At 41.9% G+C, this 27,015-nt stretch overlaps 1 protein-coding gene across 13 annotated transcripts in view; it reads left to right on the top strand.

Annotated features, from left to right (window-relative positions):
* The window catches only part of LOC119977492 (inositol polyphosphate-4-phosphatase type I A), a 246,016-nt gene that overhangs the window by 193,299 nt on the left and 25,702 nt on the right, over window positions 1-27,015 (top strand). For all 13 annotated transcript variants that reach the window (XM_038818525.1, XM_038818520.1, XM_038818524.1 and 10 more), the window contains 6 exons: window positions 5,335-5,507; window positions 6,593-6,716; window positions 9,196-9,322; window positions 13,879-14,019; window positions 15,590-15,687; window positions 21,855-21,967. In XM_038818525.1, coding sequence (XP_038674453.1) covers window positions 5,335-5,507; window positions 6,593-6,716; window positions 9,196-9,322; window positions 13,879-14,019; window positions 15,590-15,687; window positions 21,855-21,967 — 776 coding nt within the window. The remainder of the gene's footprint in view (window positions 1-5,334; window positions 5,508-6,592; window positions 6,717-9,195; window positions 9,323-13,878; window positions 14,020-15,589; window positions 15,688-21,854; window positions 21,968-27,015) is intronic.

Genomic DNA, 27,015 nt, shown 5'->3' with positions numbered 1-27,015 from the left:
TTACTGAGTTGCAATGTGGGTTGGAGATACTCTGACACAATTTGCTCTAATCTTTGGTGACATGTGGTAGAGCAGTGTAGGTTCAGAATGGTGTTGCTGTGACTTCTATTGTGCAGGGTATGAGGAACACAGGTGAGGTGGAGAGCCGCAGGAGGGACCCGCAAGAACTGATCCAAGTCAGCAGGTACAATACATTTGCCCCTTGTGAGGATAGGGATAAAGATTGTCGGGAATGTGGACGAAGACATCCTGGAGCAGGAGGTTTCCCAAATGGGGAAGGAGGAGGAAGGGAAGCGTGATGTGGTAGTTGTAAGGTCTTTAATAATTAGGGGGCTGTATGGCATCCTTTGTAAGCAGGATTGTGTATCTTTACATGGTATATTATTACCTGGTAACAGTGAGAAACATTATGAACTGGCTTGAAAGAATATTGCAGGATGAGGATTCAGTTGTTGTGATTAATGTTAGAACCAACCGCAGAGGAAAATGAAGGCAAGCGGTCATGCTTGGAGAGTACTAGGAGCTAAATTAAAGAACAGGACCTTAATGTTGCAATCTCTGGATTATTCAGTTTAAATCAAAGTGACATAGGGATAAACAAAATAGGAAGGTGAGCACCTGCCTGAAAGAATGCTGTGGGAAAGGGGTTTCTCTTTACAGGAAAGTGGCACCAGTACTGGGACAGGAAGGAACTGTAACTTTGGAACGGGCTGCACTTGAACTGGCCTGGGGCCGGGGACCCAGTGGAAAAGAGAAATAGGGTGGACACATGGACTTTAAATAGGAGAGTGAATAGGAGAGAAGGGCTCATGTGAAAAAAGGTAGTATGAATAAAAGTTTCAAAATTGAGTAACAGTCAAAAATTGTAGTTTAGGCATTACAGGCATTGGGAAAACATAAACTTGTAAAGTGATTAAATGAGGAGCGAAAAATAAGAAACCTCTGCATAGAACACTGGAGCAGCAGGGCAAGTTATGATGTGTGTCCGAAATAAGAATTCATTGTATTTTGTTTTATTTGCTAATGGGATGTGGATGTCACAGGCTGTGCCAGCATTTATTGCCCATCCCTAATTGCCCTTAAGGGGGCAGTTAAGAATCAAACACATTGCTGTGGGTCTGGAGTCACATGTAGGCCAGACTAGGTAAGGACAGCAGATTTCCTTCCCTAAAGGACATTAGTGAACTAGATGGGTGTTTACAACAATCGACAATGGTTTCATGCCATCATTAGACTTTTAATTCCAAATTTTTATTGAATTTAAATTTAACCATCTGCAGTGACGAGATTTAAACCTGAGCCTCCCGAGCTAACTCTGGTTCTCTGGTTTACTAGTCCAGTGGCAATACCACTACACAACCACCTCAATGCTATCAATGAGCAAATGAGTCATAGGCGCAAATTCAACTTGGGAGGGTATGACAGGTAGCCATTACAGATACACCTGCGGCTGGAAGACCCACCTGGATGAACGTGTGTTCCAGGGTCTACAGTTGCTGGAGGTCTCCATCTTCCGATCTCCTGAGGCTGCCCCAGGCAGCCTTCTGAGTGAGTACAAACATGTGCATACCATGTTGGTCTGACATGTTCTGAACCAACATGATATCCCGCTGGCAGCATGGATGATTGGGTGGGGGCTGAAAATTCTGGCCAAGCCCTCATCTGCATCTCATTATAACGGACTGCAAAATAATTTCATGCCGGCCTCTGGCAGGAATGGCGACCCGACATGATTTTAGGGGCTGGTTTAGCTCTCTCAGCTAAATCGCTGGCTTATAAAGCAGGCCAGCAGCACGGTTCGATTCCCGTACCAGCCTCCCCGGACAGGCGCCGGAATGTGGTGATTAGGGGCTTTTCACAGTAACTTCATTGAAGCCTACTCGTGACAATAAGCGATTTTCATTTGGGGCCTCGCGGTAGCATGGTGGTTAGCATCAATGCTTCACAGCTCCAGGGTCCCAGGTTCGATTCCCGGCTGGGTCACTGTCTGTGTGGAGTCTGCACGTCCTCCCCGTGTGTGCGTGGGTTTCCTCCGGGTGCTCCGGTTTCCTCCCACAGTCCAAAGATGTGCGGGTTAGGTGGATTGGCCATGCTAAATTGCCCGTAGTGTAAGGTTAATGGGGGGATTGTTGGGTTACGGGTATACGGGTTACGTGGGTTTAAGTAGGGTGATCATTGCTCGGCACAACATCGAGGGCCGAAGGGCCTGTTCTGTGCTGTACTGTTCTATGTTCTATGATGGGCAGGAACTCTCATTCCCGCCATCATTTAACACAGGTGGGAAACCGATTTTTCAGGTCCTGCCGTATTGTTACTCTCCACCTCCACATGCCATTGAACCTGCCTGGAAGGCCGGAAAATCCAGCCCTCAAATTCTAGATTTAGGTAAAGTTGACTTCAGTGCGATGAGACAGAGACTGTCTACAGTAACCTCAGCAAACCTGTTTAACGGGTAAAATGACAAGATCAGTGGGAGGCTTTCACCAAAGAAATTCTGATATGAAACCATATATCCCTAAGGGGCAAGAAGCTTCTTTACTCAGCAAAAAAGACAAGCTCTAGGTAACTAAAGAGTTGAGCGACAACGTGATTAAAGCATACAAAATGCCAAACGGGATGGATCCTGGTGAATGAGAACACAGTAAAAGGTGACAAAACAGTAATAGTTACAAAGAGAACACGAATAGAAACTTGAGGGATATTGAATTGACATACTTTCATAATTACATTAGGAAGAAGAGGGAATTGAAGGCAAATTATTGACCTGATTTGAAAATAGACTGAATATGGTCACACCCTGCCTGTTAGGGTCTCAACTGTTCAACATTAACAACGTAACTGATGTGAGAGAAAAATCACATAACTAATTTGCTAATAACAGACCTAGGTAGCACATATTGTAAGCAGTGTAGCTGAAGCATAAAATTAAAGAGATATTGATGGATTAAGTGAATGGGCGAAACTGGCATTTGGATTTCAGTTTAGGCAAATGTGAGGTCATCCACTTTGAACCTAAAAAGGATAGAACTGGGTATTTTCTAAATGGGTAAATAGTGGAGATTGAAAGAGACTTGGCGTTCCAGTTATATAGATCACTAGAATCACAGAAAATAATCAAAAACGATTGTTGTATAATGCTGGCCTTTTTGTCTTGAGGAGTACAATGGGGTCAAAGTTATGCTTCAGCTATAAAAGCCCTGGTTAGACTGCACCTGTAGTATTATAAACAGTTCCGCGGACCAGATCTTTGGTAAACTATATTGACCAGGAGGGAGTGCAGCATAAATTTGTCAGAATGCTACAAATGCTCTTAGGGTTAAATTAGGCAGAGGGATTACACAAACTAAGGTTGCAGTCCCTTGAATTTAGACGATTAAGGACTGAGTTGATCAAAGTCAGCAAGTTATTAAGAGGTACAGGTGGTTCAGAGAGAAACTCTTCTACCTTGTAATAACTTGCTGACTTTGATCAAATCATTCCTTAACCGTCTAAATTCTAGGGAATGCAAGGTTTATTTAAGCAGTTCAGTAGGGGCCCTCTGCACCCATTTCCTTTCTACCCAAGTAATGTGCTGAAACGCACACCTGCAAGAATCTTGTAACTGAGCATGAATTATGGTTGAAGTTCAAATTTGATGTTTTATTTTTTGCATTAGTATCCTGAAGTGCAGAATACATCTAAGAGGTGACCTTCAATCCGTGCAAACTCCACACAGACAGTGATCCGGGGCCAGGATCGAAACCGGTCCTTGGCAGTGCTAACCACTGCGCCACCATGCTGCCCAATTATTTTATAATAATAATAATCTTTATTGTCACAAATAGGCTTGCATTAACACTGCAATGAAGTTACTGTGATAAGCCCCTAATCGCCACATTCCGACACCTGTTCAGGTACACAGAGAGAATTCAGAATGTCCAAATTGCCTAATAGCACGTCTTTCGGGACGTGTGGGAAGAAACCCATGCAGACACGGGAAGAACGTGCAGACTCCGCACAGACAGTGACCGAAGCCAGAAATTGAATCTGGGACCCTGGCACTGTGAAGCCATAGTGCTTCCCTCAGCTGTGGCATAAAATATTGGCTGAATTATAAGTGTTGATACTACAGAAATAGCAGGAAATACAGTATTCCTTAAGTGCCTGGGAGTGTTATTGTTTGAGCATACACATCCTTTATAAAATAGTGATGTGGAACCCCTGGTACTTAAAACTCATGCCCACCAATCATGCCATTCTAATAGTGATTTAGTTTTTAAAAAATCAGTTTTGTCATTCTTATTTTTTAATGATGTTTATGTTGTCATAACTTAATTATTGTTTATTTAAAATTGTTTCCTAACTTGATGACATTGTTGTCTGTTCAGGAGGGAGACAGCTTAACTGGAATAGCATAACTGCAGTGCAAGACAATTGAGTTAAGGAGAAAACAATCTGAGAATGTGACTAGCTAATTTACAAAGTACCTTTTTTAACTTGTCTTTTAGCCTGAGCTGAAGTAATGTTTTTTTAAAACTGAAATACCAATAGAACTCTGAATTTAATATCTAAAATATATTCTATTATTTAACTTGAAGAATGAAAATGTGTGATAACTTTAAATACTGACTGTAGTTTGTAATAAATGTGCTAACAGCACTAAAATGTTGGAAATACTTTTGTGTGAAAAATGCAGGATCTAGCATGACTTGTGCCACTGTTTAGTATCTATTAGAACACACCTTGCGCAATAACAGGCAAAACTGGAAAGCACATCTGACTTGTGACGACCTGCATAAAATTAAAATTGTACTGTTAATTTGAAACCTTTTTTAAAAAATCTTTATAATAGGCCCTTAATACAAAGTGCTAGAGGTATCCAGCAGGTCAGGTTGCATTTGTGGAGGGAGAAACCGAGTTAATACTTCAGGTTGATGATCTTTCATCGGGACTGGGAGAAATTGGGAACAATAGGTTTTTTTTAAAATAATTTTTATTGAAAAATTTTGAATTTGTACAACAACAACGAACCATAATAAAATACCAAAAATAACAATAATATCAGCAATCATAAACATTCGCCCCACCTCCATGAACAACACAGCATATTAACAAAGGAACAATAGGTTTTAAGCAAGTGATATGTGTGTGGGTGGAAGACATGAGAGATGAAATTACGTTGGTGGTGCAGGGCTTCCATATGGGTGACTGTTACTTTTTAAAATTTGTTTTTTCAGTTCTGTATAGTAATAGTGGGGAGTCAAAAGTGTTGGGCACTAATTCTGTTCCTTTGTGATGGTTCTGTTTCCTCGGGGCCCTAATATTGAAAGTAATTATTCTTTTGCTGTTTGACAGGTGAGTGGAGTGAAGCACTTTATCCTCTACTGACCACACTCACTGACTGTGTAGCCATGATGAGTGACAAGGCAAAGAAAGCTATGGTCTTTCTACTGATGCAAGATAATGCTCCAACTATAGCAATGGACTTGACTATCCAGTACCGCAGAGACGTGGTCTTTTGCCAGACTGTAAGTTTGTATGCAGTCGTATCTTTTGTGGCCATTGTTTCTTTGCCCTTTCTCTTTTCTGAAACCTTTCCTAACATGCACATTATCTAGCTAAGCTCACAGGCCTCCTCCAATCTTGTGTGTACTGCCAGATGCTGGAGACTTTGAGTGGCCCAGTATGACATCTCGGCTCACCACCTCACCAAATTGTTCCCACACAGACCAGAAAACTCAATTATGGCAGCTGCCTACTGGTACCCCGACAGTAACATTAGCTCCAGGGCATCATAAAAGTGATTAGTTTTCAAGCAAAACTTCAAATTGATTTCACTTTGATACTGCAATATTTTTAATAGTGCAAGAGATATCTCCATATGTTGATGCAGAAATTCATATCGTAGCTCTACCCTCCAGCGCGGTAAACACAGTTTTGAGGACATGTGAAAACTATTGTGTCTCAGGTCATTCCATAATCTCCTGGTCAATAAATTACTAATCATCATTGCAAATGCATTTCAGTGAACTCAGTGACCAGAGGATTTATTTTCTTCCATCCCTTTCAAGGACTCGTTATTCATCCAGTTACATTATGGAACAGTTTATTTTGTGAAGACATTTTTATTCTTTTATTGATATTGTATGATTTTATACTATTTAACCCCTTATCTGCATTATTGTGCAATTCCAGTCGAGAACATTTCTGCAGCTTCCCAGCAAACACTGTTGGGCCCTGATGTGTTGATAACGCAAGTCTTCCCACTGGCATTGCTTACTTTATGTAGCATTCTGCAACATTTCACTCAGACTTCTGTAGGAATGACGTGCCATTTTCAAAAAAGACTTGTGTTTCCTTTGTGCAGTTTAATAGGTGGGAATTTTTTGTCCCATTGCTGAAATAATCTTGTACTTTGGCACTAACTAAAATGTCTTGCACAATGGTAACTTTGCTGAAGAGTATTTCAAAAAATAATCTTGTAGTTAAATGCCGTGGAATAAACAAATATTGTACAAAAGGCAAAAAAAAAATCTTGCATGCTGCAAGATAACTTCAGATGATTGTTTTTAATTGAATATTCTATGTTTCATATTTTCTATCTTTACTATAGCTGACAGCCCTGATCTGTGGTTTCATTATTAAGCTAAGAAACTGCCTTCGTGACGATGGATTTTTGCGCCAGCTTTACACCATTGGCTTGTTGGCACAATTTGAAGGTCTTTTAAGCACATATGGTAAGACACATTGGAAATTTATTTGCAGTACTAGATTCTTGTCAGAACTTGACCGCCTCTCATATTTTAAATACCTCGAGAGGCCTTTTAACCTATCATGGTATTGGCTTCTTTCTGTTCCATATATGTGGGATCAAAAGCCAAATACTAGCCGAAAATTGCCTACCTTACTTTGATTGTCATGGGGACTTGTGTAAGAGGCTGAGAGTCCCTTGCAAGTCTCACTTAGAATTGAACCATACTCTGGATGAAGAGGGATGAGTAAATCCTTACTGAGCAATGTATGAAAACAACTGCCTTTATTTGACAAGTGTTAAACAATCATTAATGTAGGGGCTAGTTTAGCACAGTTGGCTAAACAGCAGGCTTGTAATACAGAACAAGACCAGCAGCGCGGGTTCAATTCCTGTACCGGCCTCCCCGAACAGGCGCCAGAATGTGGCGACTAGGGGCTTTTCGCAGTAACTTCACTGAAGCCTACTTGTGACAATAAGCTGCTATTATTATTATTGTTAATGATTAAGAGAAAATTAAAGATAATGTTATCAAAAAGATAGGAAAAGAAAACTATATAAGAAAGGAACAACAATAACTTGACATACTTACTCTACATACTATATTACAGAGACAGACTATATTACAGAAGCATGCTATGTTACAAACTTTGGCACCAAATTGGAATGTTCACAAGAGCCCCAAAATGGTCAAATTTCCCCTTGCTCATTTGCAGCCTTTTGAGGCTTCACTGAGACATTCTCAAAATTGGAGTCTGCAAAACATGAGTCTTCATCCATTCTCCTCACAGGTACAACAAGACTTTGTAGACTTTGCCATTTTCAAGTGGTTTGTGCAACTTCTGAATGTGTCTCCCATCTGCCATTAATCTAATTGTATGCCCACCAATCAAACTCCATCTCCTAATTCCATACCATAGTTGATTATTGCATGTGCAAGGCTATTCATTGCCCTCGTTTGTAGTTCAAGGATCATCAAATGCAATTAGAAAACTTCTGACAATAGAAGACAACTTTTATTTTAGCAGTCTAGTTTGAAACGGGAGAACAAAGATACAGAGCAAACACCAACTGTAAATAGCCATTATGAATAACACGGCCTTGGTAAAACACGTTTACAGTTAATAATATCACCACTGATTTCTATTGATTATTTGAATTAATCAAAGCACGATCACACTTTAAATCAAGATCTGCTAAGTAACTTTAAATACTCAATACAAGCTTAAAATCAAGATCAATGTAAGAAATAAAATACTAATTTGCAAAAATGAGCGGTTGCAGGTCTACATTTGTTCCCCATGAAAATATTCTATCATCGGCGCAAAAACCAAGTGACCCACCATCTTTCCACATCTTAAATAACCCAATCCCTGGCACAGTCCTTGGATCTTTCTCCTGATCTCAATAGCACCTGTAATAATTATTGTAATTAAAGTCCCACTGTTACGCTCATGCAAAACTCTCAAACGGCGAAGTCGTGAACGATGAACCTGCTTTTCAATGGGAGCCAATTAGATAGGTTCCAGCAGTTTGAGGGCAGCATTGGTTTATGCAGTTACTCTACAGCAAATGATGGCACAGTCCCTCTATACAATAGACAGGAGGAGCCTCTGAGCCATACAACACATATTGAAAATTTTAAAATGAGACGATCCTCATTTAAGAGAAAAATTTGGACATTTCCATGTTAATGTCTCTGTTTGAGCTGCACTTCAGGTGTAACCATTCTAGACACTACTTCTCACCCTTGTTGGAAAGGGGCTTCAAAAAAGAGAATTAAATGTCCTTGATCAGGAATCCGCTGCCAGAGACTCCCGACACCGTGTCTCTTTTAACATGATGTGGAGATGCCGGCGTTGGACTGGGGTGAGCACAGCAAGAAGTCTTCCAACACCAGGTTAAAGTCCAACAGGTTTGTTTCAAATCACTAGCAGTGCTCCAAAAGCTAGTAATTTGAAACAAACCTGTTGGAATTTAACCTGGTGTTGGAAGACTTCTTACTGTGCTCTTTTAACATGTATTGAGGTCATCTATTGTGAAAATGTGTCTACTCGTACCGAGTAATCACTCTTTGGCACTGTTACTGTCCTCCGTAAAGTGTATTGTCAATTTTGTCTCACTGTTTGCCGCCTTAGCAAAAAGCTTGTGCACTGCCGCTTTGCCCACAAAATGGGCACTAGTTTTATTTTCATGGCATTGATCCACCCCCATGTAAAACTAATTGAGAATTTAAGTTGCATTAGAAATTGTTCCTGAAAGGTGAACACAGAGCTCATCTTGTAACAAAGTAAATGGAGCTTTAACATTGCACCAGGCTACTTTTTTAACCTATGTTTTGTTAAATGACTATGCTAAAAATGTAAAAATGTTTCTTTGCTGCTCCGAACATCCTTTCTTTGATGAGTGAAAGGTTAATGAAAATAATCTGGACCCCACAACTGTTAAATTTGTACTTTGTGTAGGGGAAGAACTTGCCATGCTTGAAGATATGAGTACAGGAATTATGGATTTACGAAACGTGACTTTTAAAGTAATTCAGGCAACTTCTACTGCATCAGTTGACATGCTGCCAGTCATTACTGGAAACCGGTAAGTAGTGCTGGGTTCTTGTTAAATTTGTCCGTAGACATGTTTACCAGTGATAGGTGAAAAATAAAACCACTTCTCTGTATGGTCTTGTATGCTGCAAATATTGGAACTCATGCCAGCTATTGCAGTCAGTATTTCCTTGAACATGTAAGTAGTCCATGTTATTGGCTGGAATTTTCCAGCCATTCACCCCAGCGGGATCTTTTGGTCCCATTGACAGTGTACCCCCGCCACGGGATTCCCGGTGGGGTGCACAGGAAATCCCGCCTATTGGAAATTGAGCTTTCTCTCAATAAAACCAGTTATTTGGTCAGTTGCCAAATTAGTGCTATAATGGATCATGACGGGCAATTTCCCTCGTCTGTTGTTGCTCGATACAGACCAGTTTTAAACATCTACACAGAATTTTTAATTTAATATCAGCTCTTTATATTGCGACTTTTTATTGCATTCATCCGGATCCTCAACGGTAGTCTTGGTGCAATGGTCCAGGTGTTCAGGATGCCAGATGGTGCAAAACTGCTGCTTGCTGGCACTAGTGTAAGTTGAAAACCAATATAAGATGGTGATAATGAGGTGAAAATTGATATAAAATTGATCAGTACAGCCAATTTATACTAAGTACAACCAATAAAAAAAACTGCGCAAAAATAAAAATGTGATTAGAGTGGTATGTCAGAATAAACACCACATGTAGATTCCCTCATATAGTTACATTGACAGGTGAGGATTATAGATGAAATATGTGGCGGTTAAGTTATGATCTTAAACAGTTGAGCTCTATTTTCAAATGTGCATCTAGGTTGCAGTGAAGTTCTTCAAAAGCCTCAGCAGACTTCATTAGGACAACAGTAATTTTATCTGGATATTTTTAAAAAGTTGACCTTTTACATATTACATGAGCTTCCAAACCTGCAACTTCTACCACTTGGAAGGATGAGGGCGGCAGAGGCATGGGAACTCAACCACCTGCAAGATGCCTTGCAAAACATACACCATTCTGACTAATTGCTGTTCCTTCACTGTTGCTGAGTCAAAATCCTGGAACTGTGGGTATGACTACAGTTGATCAGTACAGCCAACTTACACTCGTGGCTGTAGTAGTTTAAGGTGGTGACTAACCACCATCTTCTTGTGTGCGATTAGAAATGAACAACAAGTGATGGCCTTGCCACTGATGCTCATATCCCACAAACATTAAAAAGATGAATAAATATGAGAGAAAGTTAGATAATGCCAAACTATCTAATGCATAAACATCTACCAAAATCTCATCTATTGAACTTCGATATTTAAGATGTTATTGAATTTACTGTTCTAAAAAAAATTAGATATCACGAATTAAAACTTTTTTTAAAAAATAATTTTTATTGAGAAATTTTGATTTTATACAACAATAACGCACCTTAGTAAAATACCAAAAATAACAATAATATTAACAATCATATACATTCGCCCCATCCCCATGAACAACCCAGCATTTTAACAACAACGCAAATTAACACACTATAAAGTTACAGAATAAACACCACAATAATGCCCCCCCCCCCCCCCCCCCCCCCAAGGTTGCTGCTGCTATTGACCCAGTTACCTATCTCTGAGCCAGGAAGTCCAGAAAAGGCTGCCATCGTTTATAGAACCCTTGTATTGATCCTCTCAGGGCAAATTTGACCTTTTCCAATTTTATAAATCCTGCCATGTCACTGATCCAGGTCTCCACGCTTGGGGGCCTTGCATCCTTCCATTGTAACAGAATCCTTCGACGGGCTACTAGGGACGCAAAGGCCAGGACACCGACCTCTTTCGCCTCCTGCACTCCCGGCTCCACCCCAACCCCAAAAATCGCGAGTCCCCACCCTGGTTTGACCCTGGATCCAACCACCCTCGACACCGTCCCCGCCACCCCCTTCCAGAATTCTTCCAGTGCTGGGCATGCCCAGAACATATGGGCGTGGTTCTCAGGACTCCCCGAACATCTGGTGCACCTGTCCTCACCCCCGAAGAACCTACTCATCCTAGTCCCGGACATATGGGCCCGGTGCAGCACCTTAAATTGGATGAGACTAAGCCTCGCACAAGAGGAGGAGGAGTTGACTCTCTCCAAGGCCTCCGCCCAAGTCCCGTCCTCTATCTGCTCCCCGAGTTCCTCCTGCCATTTAGCCTTCAGCTCCTCCACTGACGACTCCTCCACCTCCTGCATTACCTTATAGATGTCAGACACCTTCCCCTCTCCTACCCACACCCCCGAAAGCACTCTGTCCATCGTCCCCTGCGAGGGCAGCAAAGGGAATCCCTCTACCTGTCGCCTAGCAAACGCCTTTACCTGCAGGTATCTGAACATGTTCCCCTGGGGAAGGCCAAATTTATCTTCCAGTTCCCCCAGGCCCGCAAACCTCCCGCCAATAAACAGGTCCCTCAATTTGCTGATGCCCGCCCTTTGCCATCCCCTGAATCCCCCATCCGTGTTCCCCGGGATGAACCGATGGTTGCCACCCAGTGGAGCCTCCATCGAGCCCCCTGTTTCCCCCCGATGCCGTCTCCACTGTCCCCAGATTCTTAGGGTCGCCGTCACCACCGGGCTCGTGGTAACCCTCTTGGGGGAGAGCGGCAACGGTGCCGTTACCATGGCACCCAGGCTTGTACCTCTACATGACGCCATCTCCATTCTTTTCCACGCCGCCCCTCCCCCCTCCATCACCCATTTACGCACCATTGACACATTGGCTGCCCAATAGTACCCCAGAAGGTTGGGCAGCGCCAGCCCGCCTCTATCCCTTCCTCGCTCCAGGAATACCCTCCTCACTCTCGGAGTCCCATGTGCCCACACAAAGCTCAGAATACTGCCGGTCACTCTCCTAAAGAAGGCCCTGGGGATAAATATGGGCAGGCACTGAAAAAGGAACAAGAACCTCGGAAGCACTGTCATTTTGACGGACTGCACCCTCCCCGCCAACGACAATGGCAGCATGTCCCACCTCCTGAACTCCTCCTCCATCTGATCTACCAGTCTGGTAAAGTTATGCTTGTGGAGAGTCCCCCAGTCCCTGGCCACTTGCACCCCCAGGTACCTAAAGCTCTCCCCTGCCCGCCTAAGCGGGAGCCTACCAATTCCTTCCTCCTGGTCTCCAGGGTGCACCACAAACACCTCGCTCTTGCCTAAGTTTAATTTATAACCTACGAATTAAAACTTCACACTCAACCAAGGGAAGGTTTTCTTGCATGGTTAGCATTGGTCTTAAGTTTTTTGGCTTTGTACTGAACAGCATTCTATGAAACAAACTATCAAACTGAGAACTTCACCTAAGGAATCCAGAGAATACCGACAGTGCAGAAGGAGACCATTCAGCCATCGAGTCTGTACCGACCCTCGAAATGAGCACTACTTGGGCCCCTCACCTGCACTATCCCTGCAACCCCTCGCATTGATCATGGCCAATCCACCTAACCTGCACATCTTTGTACACGGACAATTTAACATGGTCAATATACCTAACCTGCACATCTTTGGATTGTGAGAGGAAACTGGAGCACCTGGAGAAAACCCACGCAGACATGGGGAGAAAGTGCAGACTCCAGGCAGTCACCCAAGGCCGAAATTGAACATGGGTCCCTGCACTGTAAGGCAGCAGTGCTCACTGCAGTGTACAATATATTGAGATTTTGTGATTCTCTCCTTTTTTTTCCTCTTTGTTTTACTTACCCCGTTCTGAACATCTTTGCTTATTTTCTCATTCAGTCACTGCTTATTTTCTCATTCAGTTACTTTTTTTTATTGGCTCCATATGCCCCTTCAATTTGAGTTTCTTCATAACATTGGTAGTACAGAACTAAGTATTTTGAAAAAGAGACAGTTTTTGTCTAAACTTTTTGTCTTGCATTGATCAGGGCATTCACAAGGTTACAATGCAAGGGAAATGAACAAATGATTGATTTCCCTTACATTTGTATTCTTGATGTGGAGATGCAGGCGTTGGACTGGGATGAGCACAGTCTTACAACACTAGGTTAAAATCCCAACAGGTTTGTTTCAAATCACTAACTTTCGGAGCACAGCTAGTGATTTGAAACAAACCTGTTGGACTTTAACCTGGTGTTGTAAACCTGTTGGACTTTAACCTGGTGTTGTAAGCCTGTTGGACTTTAACCTGGTGTTGTAAACCTGTTGGACTTTAACCTGGTGTTGTAAGCCTGTTGGACTTTAACCTGGTGTTGTAAACCTGTTGGACTTTAACCTGGTGTTGTAAGCCTGTTGGACTTTAACCAGGTGTTGTAAACCTGTTGGACTTTAACCTGGTGTTGTAAACCTGTTGTACTTTAACCTGGTGTTGTAAGACTGCTTACTATTTGTATTCTTGCCTGTGTCCTGATGCGTGCAAGACAAAGATTGCCTCTTTTCTGCAATTCTAACACTGGTACAAATAATTAAATAAATGGATTAATCTATTGCCTATAGTTATTTCTATGCTTTATCCATTTGCTGGAAGAATACAAAAAGTTTTAAGTTTACAACGGTTCATTTTGCTTGCAAAACCCTTGACCTACATTCCTCTTCACAGAGATGGGTTTAATGTACGAATCCCACTGCCAGGTGTTATGTTTGATGCCTTACCAAGAGAAATACAGAGTGGAATGTTACTTCGAGTGCAGCCAGTGCTATTTAATGTGGGGATCAACGAGCAGCAAACACTGGCTGAAAAGTAAGTGGAACCACCAAACAAGCCAAGAGATTTTACATGGTGATCACCGATCCTTAAGATTAGTGGTAATGTAGCAGATGTATGGGAGCACCAGCACCTGGAAGTTCCCCTCCAAGACGTGCACCATTCTGACTTGGAAATATATCGCTGTTCTTTCACTGTCATTCACTGTCATTGGCTCAAAATCCTGGAACTCCCTCCCTAGCAGCACTGTGGGTGTACCGACACTACACGACTGCATCGGTTGAAGAAGGCAGCTCGTCATCACCCTCTGAACGGCAATTAGGGGTGGGCAATAATTGCTGGTCTAGCCAACGAAGCCCACATCCCGTGAACGATTTTTTAAAAAAAATTCCCCAAGTCCTGGAAATCTAAAATAAAAGCAGAAAATGCTAGATATATTCAGCAGGGCTATCAGCACTTTGAAACTTTGCAAGTACACCCTTTCATCAACTGAGTTCAAGGGTCAAAGCATTAATCTATCTTTAATCTTTCAAGATGTTGATAAACTTGCTGGGCATCTTCAATAATTTCAATTTCATTTTTAGACGTTTCATTTTTGTTTTAAATATTTACTTTATGTGAGCTATATATCACTGAGTATCAGGAAGTATTTTATTCTGTCAAATTTGTAGTTCACCTGAAACCAATTAATCCCACAAAATGTAAATACCTTGGAGTTTGCTTCAGTTTAAAAACAAAGTTCTCAGGCAAAAGGTTTGCAAGAAATCCATTAAGCTTCGGTCCATGGAAACTTCTAAAATACATATCAGCACTGATTTTATCTTTTGTGTAATACTCAATTTGTTGGATTATGAGTCGTACTACACCTTACTTTTACAAAGTTAGTTTGGGAATGGTATGATTTGCTTTAACTCCGCTTCACTGGCAATTGAAGGATGGTTTTGCTGTACATCCAAATCCATGAAGTAAGGACACACCAAGGGGAGAGAAATCACTATTTCCAGTTACTTAAATCAATTGTGTCGACAACACAAACAATTCCAGACTTGTCTGTAATGGGTAAATGCAAAGTCAGCAACATTGGGGATATTGTATACACAATATTACTCTAAAATTCTAGGTCCACCATTCGTTGTTTTGTGTATATGAAGAGCTAATTGCTGCGATTCGCACACCACTGTAAAACTAGTGTGATTAGTAATTATTGAGCCTCTTTCACAATTCTGTAAAAGGAAAAGCAGCAGTTTCGAACATAATTTTGATGAAAACTTTTAAACATGATTGGGAGGAAGATACGGGTTCAATTCCCTCATTCTTGAGTTCCCAATTCCAACTGTATTACTGTAAATAAGTACCATGTTTACCAACTTGGAAATGAAAGAGAGCTTGAGAGAGATCCTTCCCCGAACCACACACTTATATTTCCCTTGAGCTGGTTGAGAGAAGCATTAGAGACATGGTTTAGAATGAAGCTGTCCTGTTGTTTGCAGTTTTAGGGCGGTCTGGTTTTGTATGCATTGTGAAATCCTTGTACCAAAATATGTGGAGGGGGGGATTTCAAAGGCCTATTTGACCCATATTTGTGTTCATGTTTTATCTGGGTTAGGTTCGGCGACACATCCTTACAAGAAGCAATTAATGGAGAGAGTTTGGGTCGTCTGAACTCCTACTATGAACAGTTCAAGGAGGTTTTGCCTGATGATTGTAAGTATATGTAGTTATGAACTACAGTGCTCTGTTCTGCATTCTTCCTTTCTCTGATTAAGTGAACCATCATGTAAAGCTATATCAGCAACATTACAGTGAGCAATTTAATTACGGAAATCTGATTGTTTCAATACTTAATGTTCAAAGATTGCTTAATCTTGAAATTGTTTAATTCATACATGTGTGAATTTGAATGCAACGTGTTTTTGTGTCTCAAGCCTCCAACGAAAATTAATTGCACAATTGGAGCAAATAGAGGTTATGAAAAGTTGAGGTGGTCTGTTTTGCTTGCATTTAAAAGTGGATAAGCTATGTATGACTACCTTAAATGAGCTTTGCATATGTAGATTAAAGTCTTATTGTATGCTTATGCTACGGATGTTTATTTTGATTCTATGAATGTCTAATACTACGAAATAAGAACTTATGTTTGCTTTCCATATTTATTTTTTAAGTGTAAAATTAAATTAATGCCTTTTTAAAAAATGATGCCAATCATAGCATTAACATTTTGTGCTAAAGAGTTACATAAAATGAGAGGATTGGGCTGATATATTAGCATAGATTGAAGATTTATGGACAGAGTACAGTAGTAATAAATGGGATGGTTTTGGGTTGGCAGGTTGTAACTAGTGAGGTACTGCAAGGACCAGTGTTTGCGCCTAAGCTATTTGCAATATTAATAACTTGGATGAGGAGAACCATCCAACATGTCCAATGTTTGCTCAGGATATACCAACTCCGGTGCAAAAAGTAAGCAATGAGGATATCACACAGGTTGAACTCCTACTAGTCCCATGACAGCGTCTTTGGATACAGAAATTTTGAACAAATTGGTCTGGTTGGCTACACTCCCAGGCACGTTCTCACCTCTAAAAGATCTTCCTGGAGATGCAGCAGGACCTGTCCACCGGTAGCAGCGGGCTTTCCGTCAAGGCAGTTAAGCGGCTGATTAGCCCTGATTTTTCACTGCTCTGGAATGTGAGCTGTGTCAGCAGGTGAAAAGCCTCACAGCATGAATTTGGACCCTCTTTATTCTGAGCATGTTAAAGAACTCGCCAACAATAAATAGCTTGACTGCTGTCTGCCGCATTCCAAACTTGCCATTGATTGAAGAAATCATGAAGACAAGTGGCTCCAATGGCCTATGCAGTGAACTTTGCATTCTGTTCCTCAGACACTCATGGTGGCTGCAGTGGCTCTCTGCAGCTCCATCTGTCTGACCCTCAACAGTGCCCCTCCTGATGTCTCACTGTGGGCAGCCAGCCTCAATTTCAGCAGGCCTCGATGCCCTGTGCTCACACCTTAACCCACCTACCCTTTAATTGGCTGCCTTCTAGAAGACTCTCCCTTTCCGTGCACCTCTGACCCACATGGGGTTGGGACCTGGAAATGGTTCCAACCCCAGACAGTTTTTAAAGAGCATAAGTTTCTGCCCATTGAAGCTGCATAGGGATTGAATACAATGGCAAAGTGTGAAATTATCCACTTTAGTAGGAAAATGTAAATGCAGAATATTTGTATCCAGCAAGAGACTGAGAAATGTTTATTTTCAAAGGGACCTGAGTGTTCTTATACAAATCCAAATTAACATTCAGGTTCAACAAGCAGTCAGGAAAGCAAATGATATGTTTGCTATCATTACAAAGGGATTGTGTTCTAAGAATAATGAAGTCTTACTGCAGTTACACGAGGCATTGAAGCCACACATGGGGTATAGTGTGCACTTTTGGACTCCTTACCTGGATCAAATTCAACTAAGGTCTACTAGATTGATCCTGGAATGAGAGGATTGACCTATGAGGAAAGATCAAGTAGACTGGGACTATATTCCCTGGAGTTTAGAATTGAAACAAAAAATTGTTAAGGAACTTGACAGGGTAGATGCTGAGAAAGTATTTCCCTTGGCTATGGAATCTAAAGCACAGGGCCACCCTCTCAGAATAAGGGGTTGACTATTTAGGGATGAGATGAGGAAAATCTTTTCACTCAAAGGATTGTGAATCGTTCGATGCCTCTAACCCAGACAGCTGAGGGGTTCTTTATTCAAGATAGAGGTTGATAGATTTTTGGGTAGTAAGGAAATGAAGGAATAAGGGAAATATGGGGATAGTGTAGAAATTTGAAGTTATGTACATGTGAATGTGAGACCAAGCTACTGAGTTGCTCCTGCATTACCAATGGCATGGCGCACTATTTTATGGGTCCATCCGGCTGCTTTCCCACCTACAGGTGGCCCTCAAAATGAGAATTGGACTGAGTGTAGAAAGCTCAGAGTGGCAATGGAAAAGGAAATGAGAGACGAGAAGAGTGTACAAGCAGAGACTGGCAACTATCATAAAGGGAAATCCAAAATTCTTCTATGGCATGTAAAAAGGTAGTCAGAGGAGGGTGAGGCTGATTATGAACCAAAAAGGGGATCTGTGGATGAAGGCAAACGGGATGGCTGAGATATCAAATCAGCAGTTTACATCTTCCTTTACCAAGGGAGCTGCTGCTGCTAAAGTCATAGCAAAGAAGGAACTAAATTAGACACCGGATGGGCTAAAGTTGATGAAAGGGAAGTATTAGAAAGGCTGTGTCTGTATTACCAGTTGATAAATCACCAGGACTGGAAAGAATACATCCAAGGATGCTGAGGGAAGTGAGGGTGAAAATTGCCGAGGCATGGCCATAATCATTCAATTACTTTTGGATACAGGATAGTGCTACAGCAGTGGAACAGGCTAATACATTACGTCAATTTTCTTTGTGTTGATTGTAAGGCCAAAGTTGTTGCATGGTTTTGAGAACAAGTCTATTCTATATTGCTGGGTCAGAGCTTCACATGCAAAAATTGCACAGTCAATGGCAAAGAGGGAATCTCAAAATGTGCCTTGGACTTTGCCTGGAGCCATCTCTGATTAAGCAGCATCCTGTCCATGTGATATCTGATTTTGATGCCAGGATCACCACATGATAGAAAAACATGCTGAAGTGATTTGGCGGTAGCGCACAGCCATCTTTAGTTCCATTAGTGACTTGCACAGCTACATGTGTGCCAGTCCGCAGCTACATCTCAGTCAATCCATATCTGCTGCTGTTTATTCACCAATTGCCATGACAGATAAATGATGGATGACAGATGATGGAAAGGTGATGAGCATGCACATGGATTGAATTATAGTGAAGGGAGAGTTGCTCGTCATCAGCTTGACTCTTGCTTTCACCTACCTTGTTCTAGTGACGAGACATTCCTAGACAGCAGGAGATACAGTTGCAGTGGTTGATGAGAATTTCTTCTGTCTTGTGGAGCTCTACACATTCCACAATGCAGTGCAGAATGGGGCTAGTTTAGCACAGTGGGCTAAATAGCTGGCTTGTAATGCAGACCAATGCCAGCAGCGCGAGTTCAATTCCTGTACCGGCCTCCCCGAACAGGCGCTGGAATGTGGCGACTAGGGGCTTTTCACAGTAACTTCATTGAAGCCTACTTGTGACAATAGCTATTATTATTATCCATCTTCTGGACCTTTGATTGGCCTTCACTGCCCTGTCCGCTGTAATCAGTATTTGCATGGCAGGATGAAAAAAATCCCCAAGTTGCTGACGGTTAGAGACCTGACAGCTACTGTCATCTGGTTTGGACCGCCTCGCCAAAACAGTTTACCTGATGTGGCCACTGTCACATGCTAATAATTGTTTGGAGCCATATGTGAGAGCACCAATGACCATTAAGTATGAGTCCAGTGCAGTGAGCCTACCTGTGAGGGGTGCTGTCCCTCGCACCCCAGACCAGCGGGGCCTAACATTTCACCGAAAGCTCAGGTGCTTGAAGTAGATCTTAAACTTTCAACCATTTGAACAAATTTATAAATACAATAAACTCGGGCAACAATTTGTAGTCTAAAGTGGGTCATTTACTTCCCATTATTAGTTCTGGATGGAGGAGCATGCTTCTTCTCTTGCAGTTTTTGGTGGTCTTGCTTCTTTCTTCACCCTCTGATTTTCTCTCTTCTGCTGTTTCTTTTGTCACTGAATCAGTGACAGAAGTTCCACAGCTGATCTGATATTACATTCTTAATGACTTGACAAAAATGGAAGTAAAGGATTAATTATTTTGGTTGCACAAACCAGAGGGATGGGTGAAAAGTCTTGGGGATGGAGTCCGTCACCATGCTATACACAAACGAATTTCAAGAAGCCATGTAAAGTTTGAAAAGTTCTAATTGATTTTAAATTTCAAATCTCATCCATGTAAAACAAGGCATTATCCTGCGACTACTTTTTAAACTTTGTTTAATGATATGCATCCTGTGGATTTGTAAAACCTGCTGTATTCCTGAAGACCTGATGGCCTACATCCTAAGGTGTTAAAGGAAGTGGCAGCAGAGATAGTAGATCCATTGGTTATAATATTCCAAAATTCCCTCGACAAGGGAAAGATTACAGTGCTTAGAAAAAATGCTAACCTATTCAAAAAGGGAGGGAGGCAGAATGTGGGAAATTACAGTTAGTTTAACATCTGTTGTTGGGAAATTGTTAGAATCAATTATCAAGGAAGTAATATCAGGACATTTGGAAAGTCAAATCGCTATCCATCAGAGTTGGCATGATTTATGAAGCGTAAATTATGTTTGACTAATTTTCTAGAATTCTTCGAAGATGTAAGAAGCAAAGTGGATAATGGGGATGTAGTATATCTGGACTTCCGGAAGGCGTTTGATAAGGTGCCGGACAGAAGGTTAATTCACAAGGTTAGATCACATGGGATTAGGAGTAATTTATTAGCTTGGATAGAAGACTGGCTGGCAGACAGAAGACACAGTCGGGATAAATGTGTCTTTTTCTGGATGGCAAGGTGTAACTAGTGAGGTGCCACAGGGTTCGGTCCTTGGGCCCCAGCAATTTACAATCTATATTAATGACTTGGATACAGGGAGAGAAGGTTCTATAGCCAAATTTTCAGACAACACAAAAGGAGGTGGGACAGTAAGTTGCAATAAGGAAATAAGAACCGTACAAATGGATATAGACAGGTTAGGAGAGTGAGCCAAAATTTGGCAGATGGAGTTTAACGTAGATAAATGTGAGGTCATGCATTTTGGTCAGAAAAATGGGAATGCGGCTTATTATGTAAATGGGGAGAGACTTCAAGGTGCTCCGTTGCAGAGATCTGGGTGTCCTGATTCATGAGTCACAGAAAACAAGCATGCAGGTACAGCAGATAAGAAAGAAAGCAAATGGAATGTTGGCATTTGTAGCTAAAGAAATAGAATATAACAGTAAGGAAGTGCTGCTGCAACTGTACAAGGCATTGGTGAGACCACACCTGGAGTAATGTGCACAGTTTTGGTCCCCTTATTTGAGGAAAGATGTAGCGGTGTTGGAGGTGGTTCAGAGGAGGTTCACTAGGTTGATTCCAGAGATGAGGGGTTTGTCATATGAAGAGAGATTGAATGGTGTAGGCCTATAATTTCTAGAGTTTAAAAGAATGAGGGGAGATCAAATTTGTTAAATTGTATGGATCCAGTAGACGTGGAGCGGATGCTTCCTCTTGTGGGACATTCTAGAACAAGAGGTAGCAAATTTAAAACAGAGTTGAGGAGAAACTACTTCTCCCAAAGGTTGTGAATCTGTGGCATTTGCTACCCCAAAGTGTGGTGGATGCTGGGGCAGTGAGTAAATTTCAGGAGGGGTTAGACAGATTTTTAATTGGTAATGGGTTAAAGGGTTATGGAGAACGGGCAGGACGGTGGAGATGATCTAATGGAGGAGCAGACGCGATGTGCCAAATGGGCTATTTTTGCTCCTATATCTTACGAACCTGTTGATTACGTCTAACATTAATAAATACTTCGAAAATATCCCATACAACTTTGTCCCAGTGGCTTCAATTCATGGTAGCTATTCATTGTTCTTTAAGAACTGAAGCTAGAGGATATTTGTTAGATATGCTGCATATAGAGGAAATAAAAGATCGGTAAATGACTGTGATGTAATTGATGTATACGCACTTTGTATCACTTAATGCCTTATTCACAAACTTTATATAATGGCTAGTTCAGTGAAAGTCAGTGTACAGCATGAACCATCTGCAGTGTAAGTCAAAGTTCACAAATAAAATGGCCAGTATTTCCCTGCTTTTATTCAGTTTATTTCTTCAAAATATGTGTTTTCTTTAGGTTTACCTCGATCCCGGAGTCAGACATGTCTGCCTGAACTGTTGAGATTTCTTGGCCAAAATGTCCATGCAAGAAAAAATAAGAATGTAGATATCCTTTGGCAAGCTGCTGAGGTAAACAGTTTTATTTGCAGATTAAATACTGTTTGTTACATTCCAGTGAACAGTTAGAACAGAAACTGACCTGTTAGTCAACATTTGAAAGAGGCAGTAACGGTAAACATTTCAGATGAAAGCCTTCATTGCAACTGGATTTCCTGTAGTTACGGTTTTTATTGTCTAAATGCTCTTCGTTGTTGTTTAGGCAAAAAAGTTTCCTATATTCATATGGCAACATCTAACTTACTAACAAGGTAACTCATTGTTTATGATTGCATTGTTGCAGTGTAGTTTTGTGAAGAGCAGTGAAATGATTTTTATAATTTGGAGATTTTCCAACAAGTCTAGTAACATATAAAGGGGTTTATTCTCAAAACACAAATACTCTCCACTCTCTCTCTCTCTCTCTCTCTCTCTCTCTCCCCCCCCCCCCCCCCCCCCGCCCCCCGACTTGCACCCAGGTCAGGATTTTTATACCACGAGGGCTCCCCCTGTTAAAGGGGTGGCCCCTCCCCGTTACCGGGGAAGTTTGTATTCTGTAGAGGTCACGGGGAACCGGATGGTCCACACTCCATGATCTCTCTTGTAGCGAGAAGGTAGACACAAATGGATCTTTTTCTGGTTGGCAAGATGTAACAAGTGGTGTGCCACAGGGATCCGTGATGGGTCCTCAAACTTTTACAATTTATATAAATGACTTGGTTGAATGAATCGAAAGTATGATTGCTAAATTTGTGATGAAACAAAGATTGGAGGATAATAAGATGTGCAGAGGACACCAGGGGGCCACAAAGGAATATAAATAGGTGAAGTGAGTGGACAAGGACCTGAAAATAGAGTATAATGCTGGAAAGTGTGAAATTATCCATTTTGACAGGAAAAATAAAACATTTTCTAAATGGTGAGAGATTGCAGAGTTCTGAGATACAGAAGGATCCTAATGCATGAATCACAAAAGGTTAGTCTGTAGCTACAATAGGTAATTCGGAAAGCTAATTGAATGTTCTAATTTATTGTGAGGTGAATGGAATACAAAGGTAGGGCGGTGGTTATGCTTCAGTTATACAGGGCATTGGGTGAGGCCACATATTGGTTTCCTTATTTAAGGAAGGGTGTAAATATGTTGGAAGAGGTTCAGAGAAGGTTTACTGAAGTGATACCTGAATTGGGCGAGTTGTCTTATGAGGAAAGTTTGGACAGCCTAGGCTGCATCCGTTAGAGTTTAGAAGAGTAAGAGGTGACCTGATTGAAACATTGGGTCTTGATGGCGTGGATTTGGTGAATATGTTTCTTTGTGTGGGAGAATCTGGTACTAGGGGCCACTGTTTAAAAGGAAGGGCTTCCCCATAAAGGACAGAGCTGAGGAGAATTTTCTCCTGAGGATAGAGTGTCTCTGAAACCTTCTTCCTCAAAAGGCAGTGGAAGCAGAGCCCTTGAATATCTTGAGGCAGAGATGGATAGATTCTTGATAAACAAGGGGGTGAGAGGTTATCAGGAAGATGGGAATGTGGAGGTAAAGTTATAATTAAATCAGCCATGATCTAATTGAGTAGTGGAACAGGTATGAAAGGCCTCCTAGTTCATATAAGTCATTATTGTGGGCAAGAAGGTATTAATATTTATTTGAAATTCTACTGTCTAATTGATTTTCCTGGATATGCCAACATATCTTGTAAGTGTCTACAGGAACATATGGTCCTTTCACTCTACAACTAAAGAAGTCCACTTTATTTTTAAGATAAATTTTAGTTAAGACCATAATTGATTAATCTTGTTAAATTAATTATAAATAGTTTTTTTTCCTATTGCCAGCAAGTTTAAAAAAGATAAATATTTAATAGAAACAGTTATTATAAGTTAGTTACATTCCTGGAGGTGCTGGCTTCAATTCCCATCCTTTGCAGTTCTGAGCAAGTACTGTATTGTCAAATCTATTCTCAAATTGAGATGTTACATTATGGTCCTGTAGACTGTTGCAACATTAAAGAGTCCGTAACACAAGTCAAAAAGAGAATGAAATTCACCTGGCATTCTAGCGAGCATTTCTCGCTCAATCAATCCGGTCAATGACTCATTTCTGTTTATGGGAACTTAACTGTGCTGTAAAAGGGCAACACAGTGGGGCAGTGGTTAGCACTGCTGCCTCACAGCACCAAGGACCCATGTTCGATCCCAGCCCTGGGTCACTGTTCGTGTGGAGTTTGCACATTCTCCCTGTGTTTGCGTGGGTTTCGCCCCCACAACCCAAAGATGTGCAGGCTAGGTGGATTGGCCACGCTAAATTGCCCATTAATTGAAAAAAATGAATTGTGTACTCTAATTTTTTTTTAAAACTGTGCTGTGCATGCAGATATGGCTGTATTTATCTACATAAATCAAAGCTTTTTGTGCCAAAGGTTGATGTGTCCAGTTAGTGGGTGAAGAGAGTTAGCAAGCTTTCTGCTTTTGCATGTTCGTTCGCTTCTCGTTTTCAGCCCACACTGCTGGCTAGCAGCAATGCAAAAAAAAGAGCCAAATGTACAAGCCTTTCCCTGTCAATGCACAACCTCTCAATTGATGAACCGTCAGCTGTTGTGACATGTGGAAACTGGGTCCCGCACAACCTAGGCTGAATCTTCAGAGAAACTCTTGAGTTTCGACCCCAGACATATAGTGTGCAGGCCTACTGGCATGTGGGCATGCCCTGGCTCTCATGAACCAAATTCCCAGCTCGGGTTGAAAAACTCCACTGCCTTTTGTGGATACATTCGGAGAGTTGAAGACTGAGAATAAAAGTCAGATCTGGAGTGGACCTCAAAGTGGACTGGTATCTACACATGTCATCTTTTCAACAACTTCTGCAACCATGTCGGTGCCAAACATAGTACTGTGCATTCCTTTGGACTCAACTGGGAATGTTGCAAAGGGGACCCTGACATTCGGGCCAAGATTTTCATAAATGTTGCCGTCTCCTGTGCGCTGGAGAGGCTTCTTCAGTTTCACTGAAGTACGTCTGAACATAACACTGGAGGCAGCTACTATGACTAATAAGTCCAACTTGATTGGCATGGAGAACAGACACTGCAGGCTGTCTCTGACATGTTCCACTGGTCAGCCACCACTCGCCTCACTCAGACAGCCATTTCTTGAACTTTGCTAATGCCACGAGCTATATGTAATGAACACCTTATTTCAGAGCAAACCATGCCTTGGTGTGTCCCGGAGACTCCCAAGATGAGGGCATTAGCACCAGCTGGATCTGATGTGGCTCTCTGAACAGTATTCTCAATGCATGCAGCCACCTCTGGGCTGATGTTGATACTGATCATTCCCTGGTGTGCACTCGGATGAAGATGCATCCAAGACTTTTCAGGAAAAGCAGAAATGCCATCTTCTTATCAACATCCACCATACTGCATAACCATAGAAATGATACAATACAGAAGGGGCTATTCGGCCCATCTTGTCTATGCTGACCCAAAGACACCCAGGTGCCCTTTCTAATCCCGTTTTCCTGCATCCTGCCCATAGCCCTGCAGTTTACAGCATTTAAGGTGCAGATCTAGGAACTTTTTTGGGTCTCTGCCTCCACCACCACCAACTCGGGCAGCGAATTCAGACACCCCACCACCCTCTGCATTAAAAAAATGCTACCTCCTGCCCCCTCTAATCCTTTTGCCGCTTAGCTTGAATCTATGACCGCTTGATTTTGAACTCTCTGCCAAGGGAAACAGGATCCTCCTGTCTACTCTATCTCTCTCTTTCTTCTCTCCCCCCCCCCCCCCCCCAATTTTGGATACCTCAATCATGCCACCCCTCAGCCTTCTCTGTTCTAAGGAAAACAACCCAAACCTCTCCAATCTCTCTTCATGGCTACAATTCTCCAGCCCTGGTAACATTTTAGTAAATCTTCTCTGCACTGTCTCCAGAGCAATTATGGCCTTCCTGTAATGTGGTGACCAGGACTCCATATAATGCTCCAGCTGTGGCCTTGCCAGCGTCTTAACAATTCCACCATTATAATCCCTACTTTTGTATTCTATATCTCTGCAAATGAAGGACAACATTCCATATGCCTCCTTTACAACCTTAACGACCTGAACTGCTACCTTTCGGGACCTGTGCACTTGCACGCAAAGGTCTCTCACTTCATCTACCCCTCTCAGTATATTCCCATTTATTGTGTATTCCCTTTTACTATTTGACCTCCCTAAATGCATCACCCCACACTTATTCAAGTGGGACTCCATCTGCACCTTTCCTGCCTTCTCCACCAACCCATCTATATAATTTTGAAGTTTACAGCTATCATTTTGTTTATAAATGTTTTATTGGGTTTTTGAACATAGTATATTTACAGTTATGTACACAGATTAAAATGTGTGTATATATATATATGAGGAAAAAAAGGGTAGGATATTGTGCACTAGCTCAAAAACAGCAATTCTGTACAGTTAACAATATTATGTTTAACAAATAAGTAGGCACCTGTTTGTGTGTGTGGGGGGGGGGGCGAACTGGGGAGGTACATATACATTTGGGTGCCGGAGAAATAATTACTGTAGTTATGTCCAATACAGAGAGGGCAATATGGGAATGGATCTGGTGTTGGTGTTGTTACTTGCTTCTCCCGGGCCTTGGCTACTTTCCCCTGATTCTTGGCTATTCTTCTGCATGTTTGTTGGCCACAAACAGGTCCCAGAACAATTGGGTGAATGGCTCCCACGTTCTGTGGAAGCCGTCGTCTGACCCTCGGATGGTGAATTTGATTTTCTCCATTTGGAGAGATTCCGAGAGGTCGGACAGTCAGTCTGCAGCTCTGGGCGGTGCTGCTGACCGCCAGCCAAACAGGATTCTACGGCGGCCGATCAGGGAGGCAAAGGCAAGGGCTTCCGCCCTCCTCCCCAGGAATAGATCTGGCTGGTCTGATACCCCGAAGACCGCCACTTTCGGGCATGGCCCTACCCTCATCCCCACCATTTCGGACATTGCCTCAAAGAAGGCTCTCGAGTACCCCACAAGTCTGGGGCAAGACCAGAACATGTGGGCATGGTTGGCTGGGCCTCCTTGGCACCGTTCGCATC

This window comes from Scyliorhinus canicula, chromosome 14 (assembly GCF_902713615.1).
Source record: "Scyliorhinus canicula chromosome 14, sScyCan1.1, whole genome shotgun sequence".
Classification (NCBI taxonomy): Eukaryota; Metazoa; Chordata; class Chondrichthyes; order Carcharhiniformes; family Scyliorhinidae; genus Scyliorhinus; species Scyliorhinus canicula.
Note: the sequence above shows the minus strand (reverse complement) of the source record. Positions and strands in the feature narration are given on the sequence as shown.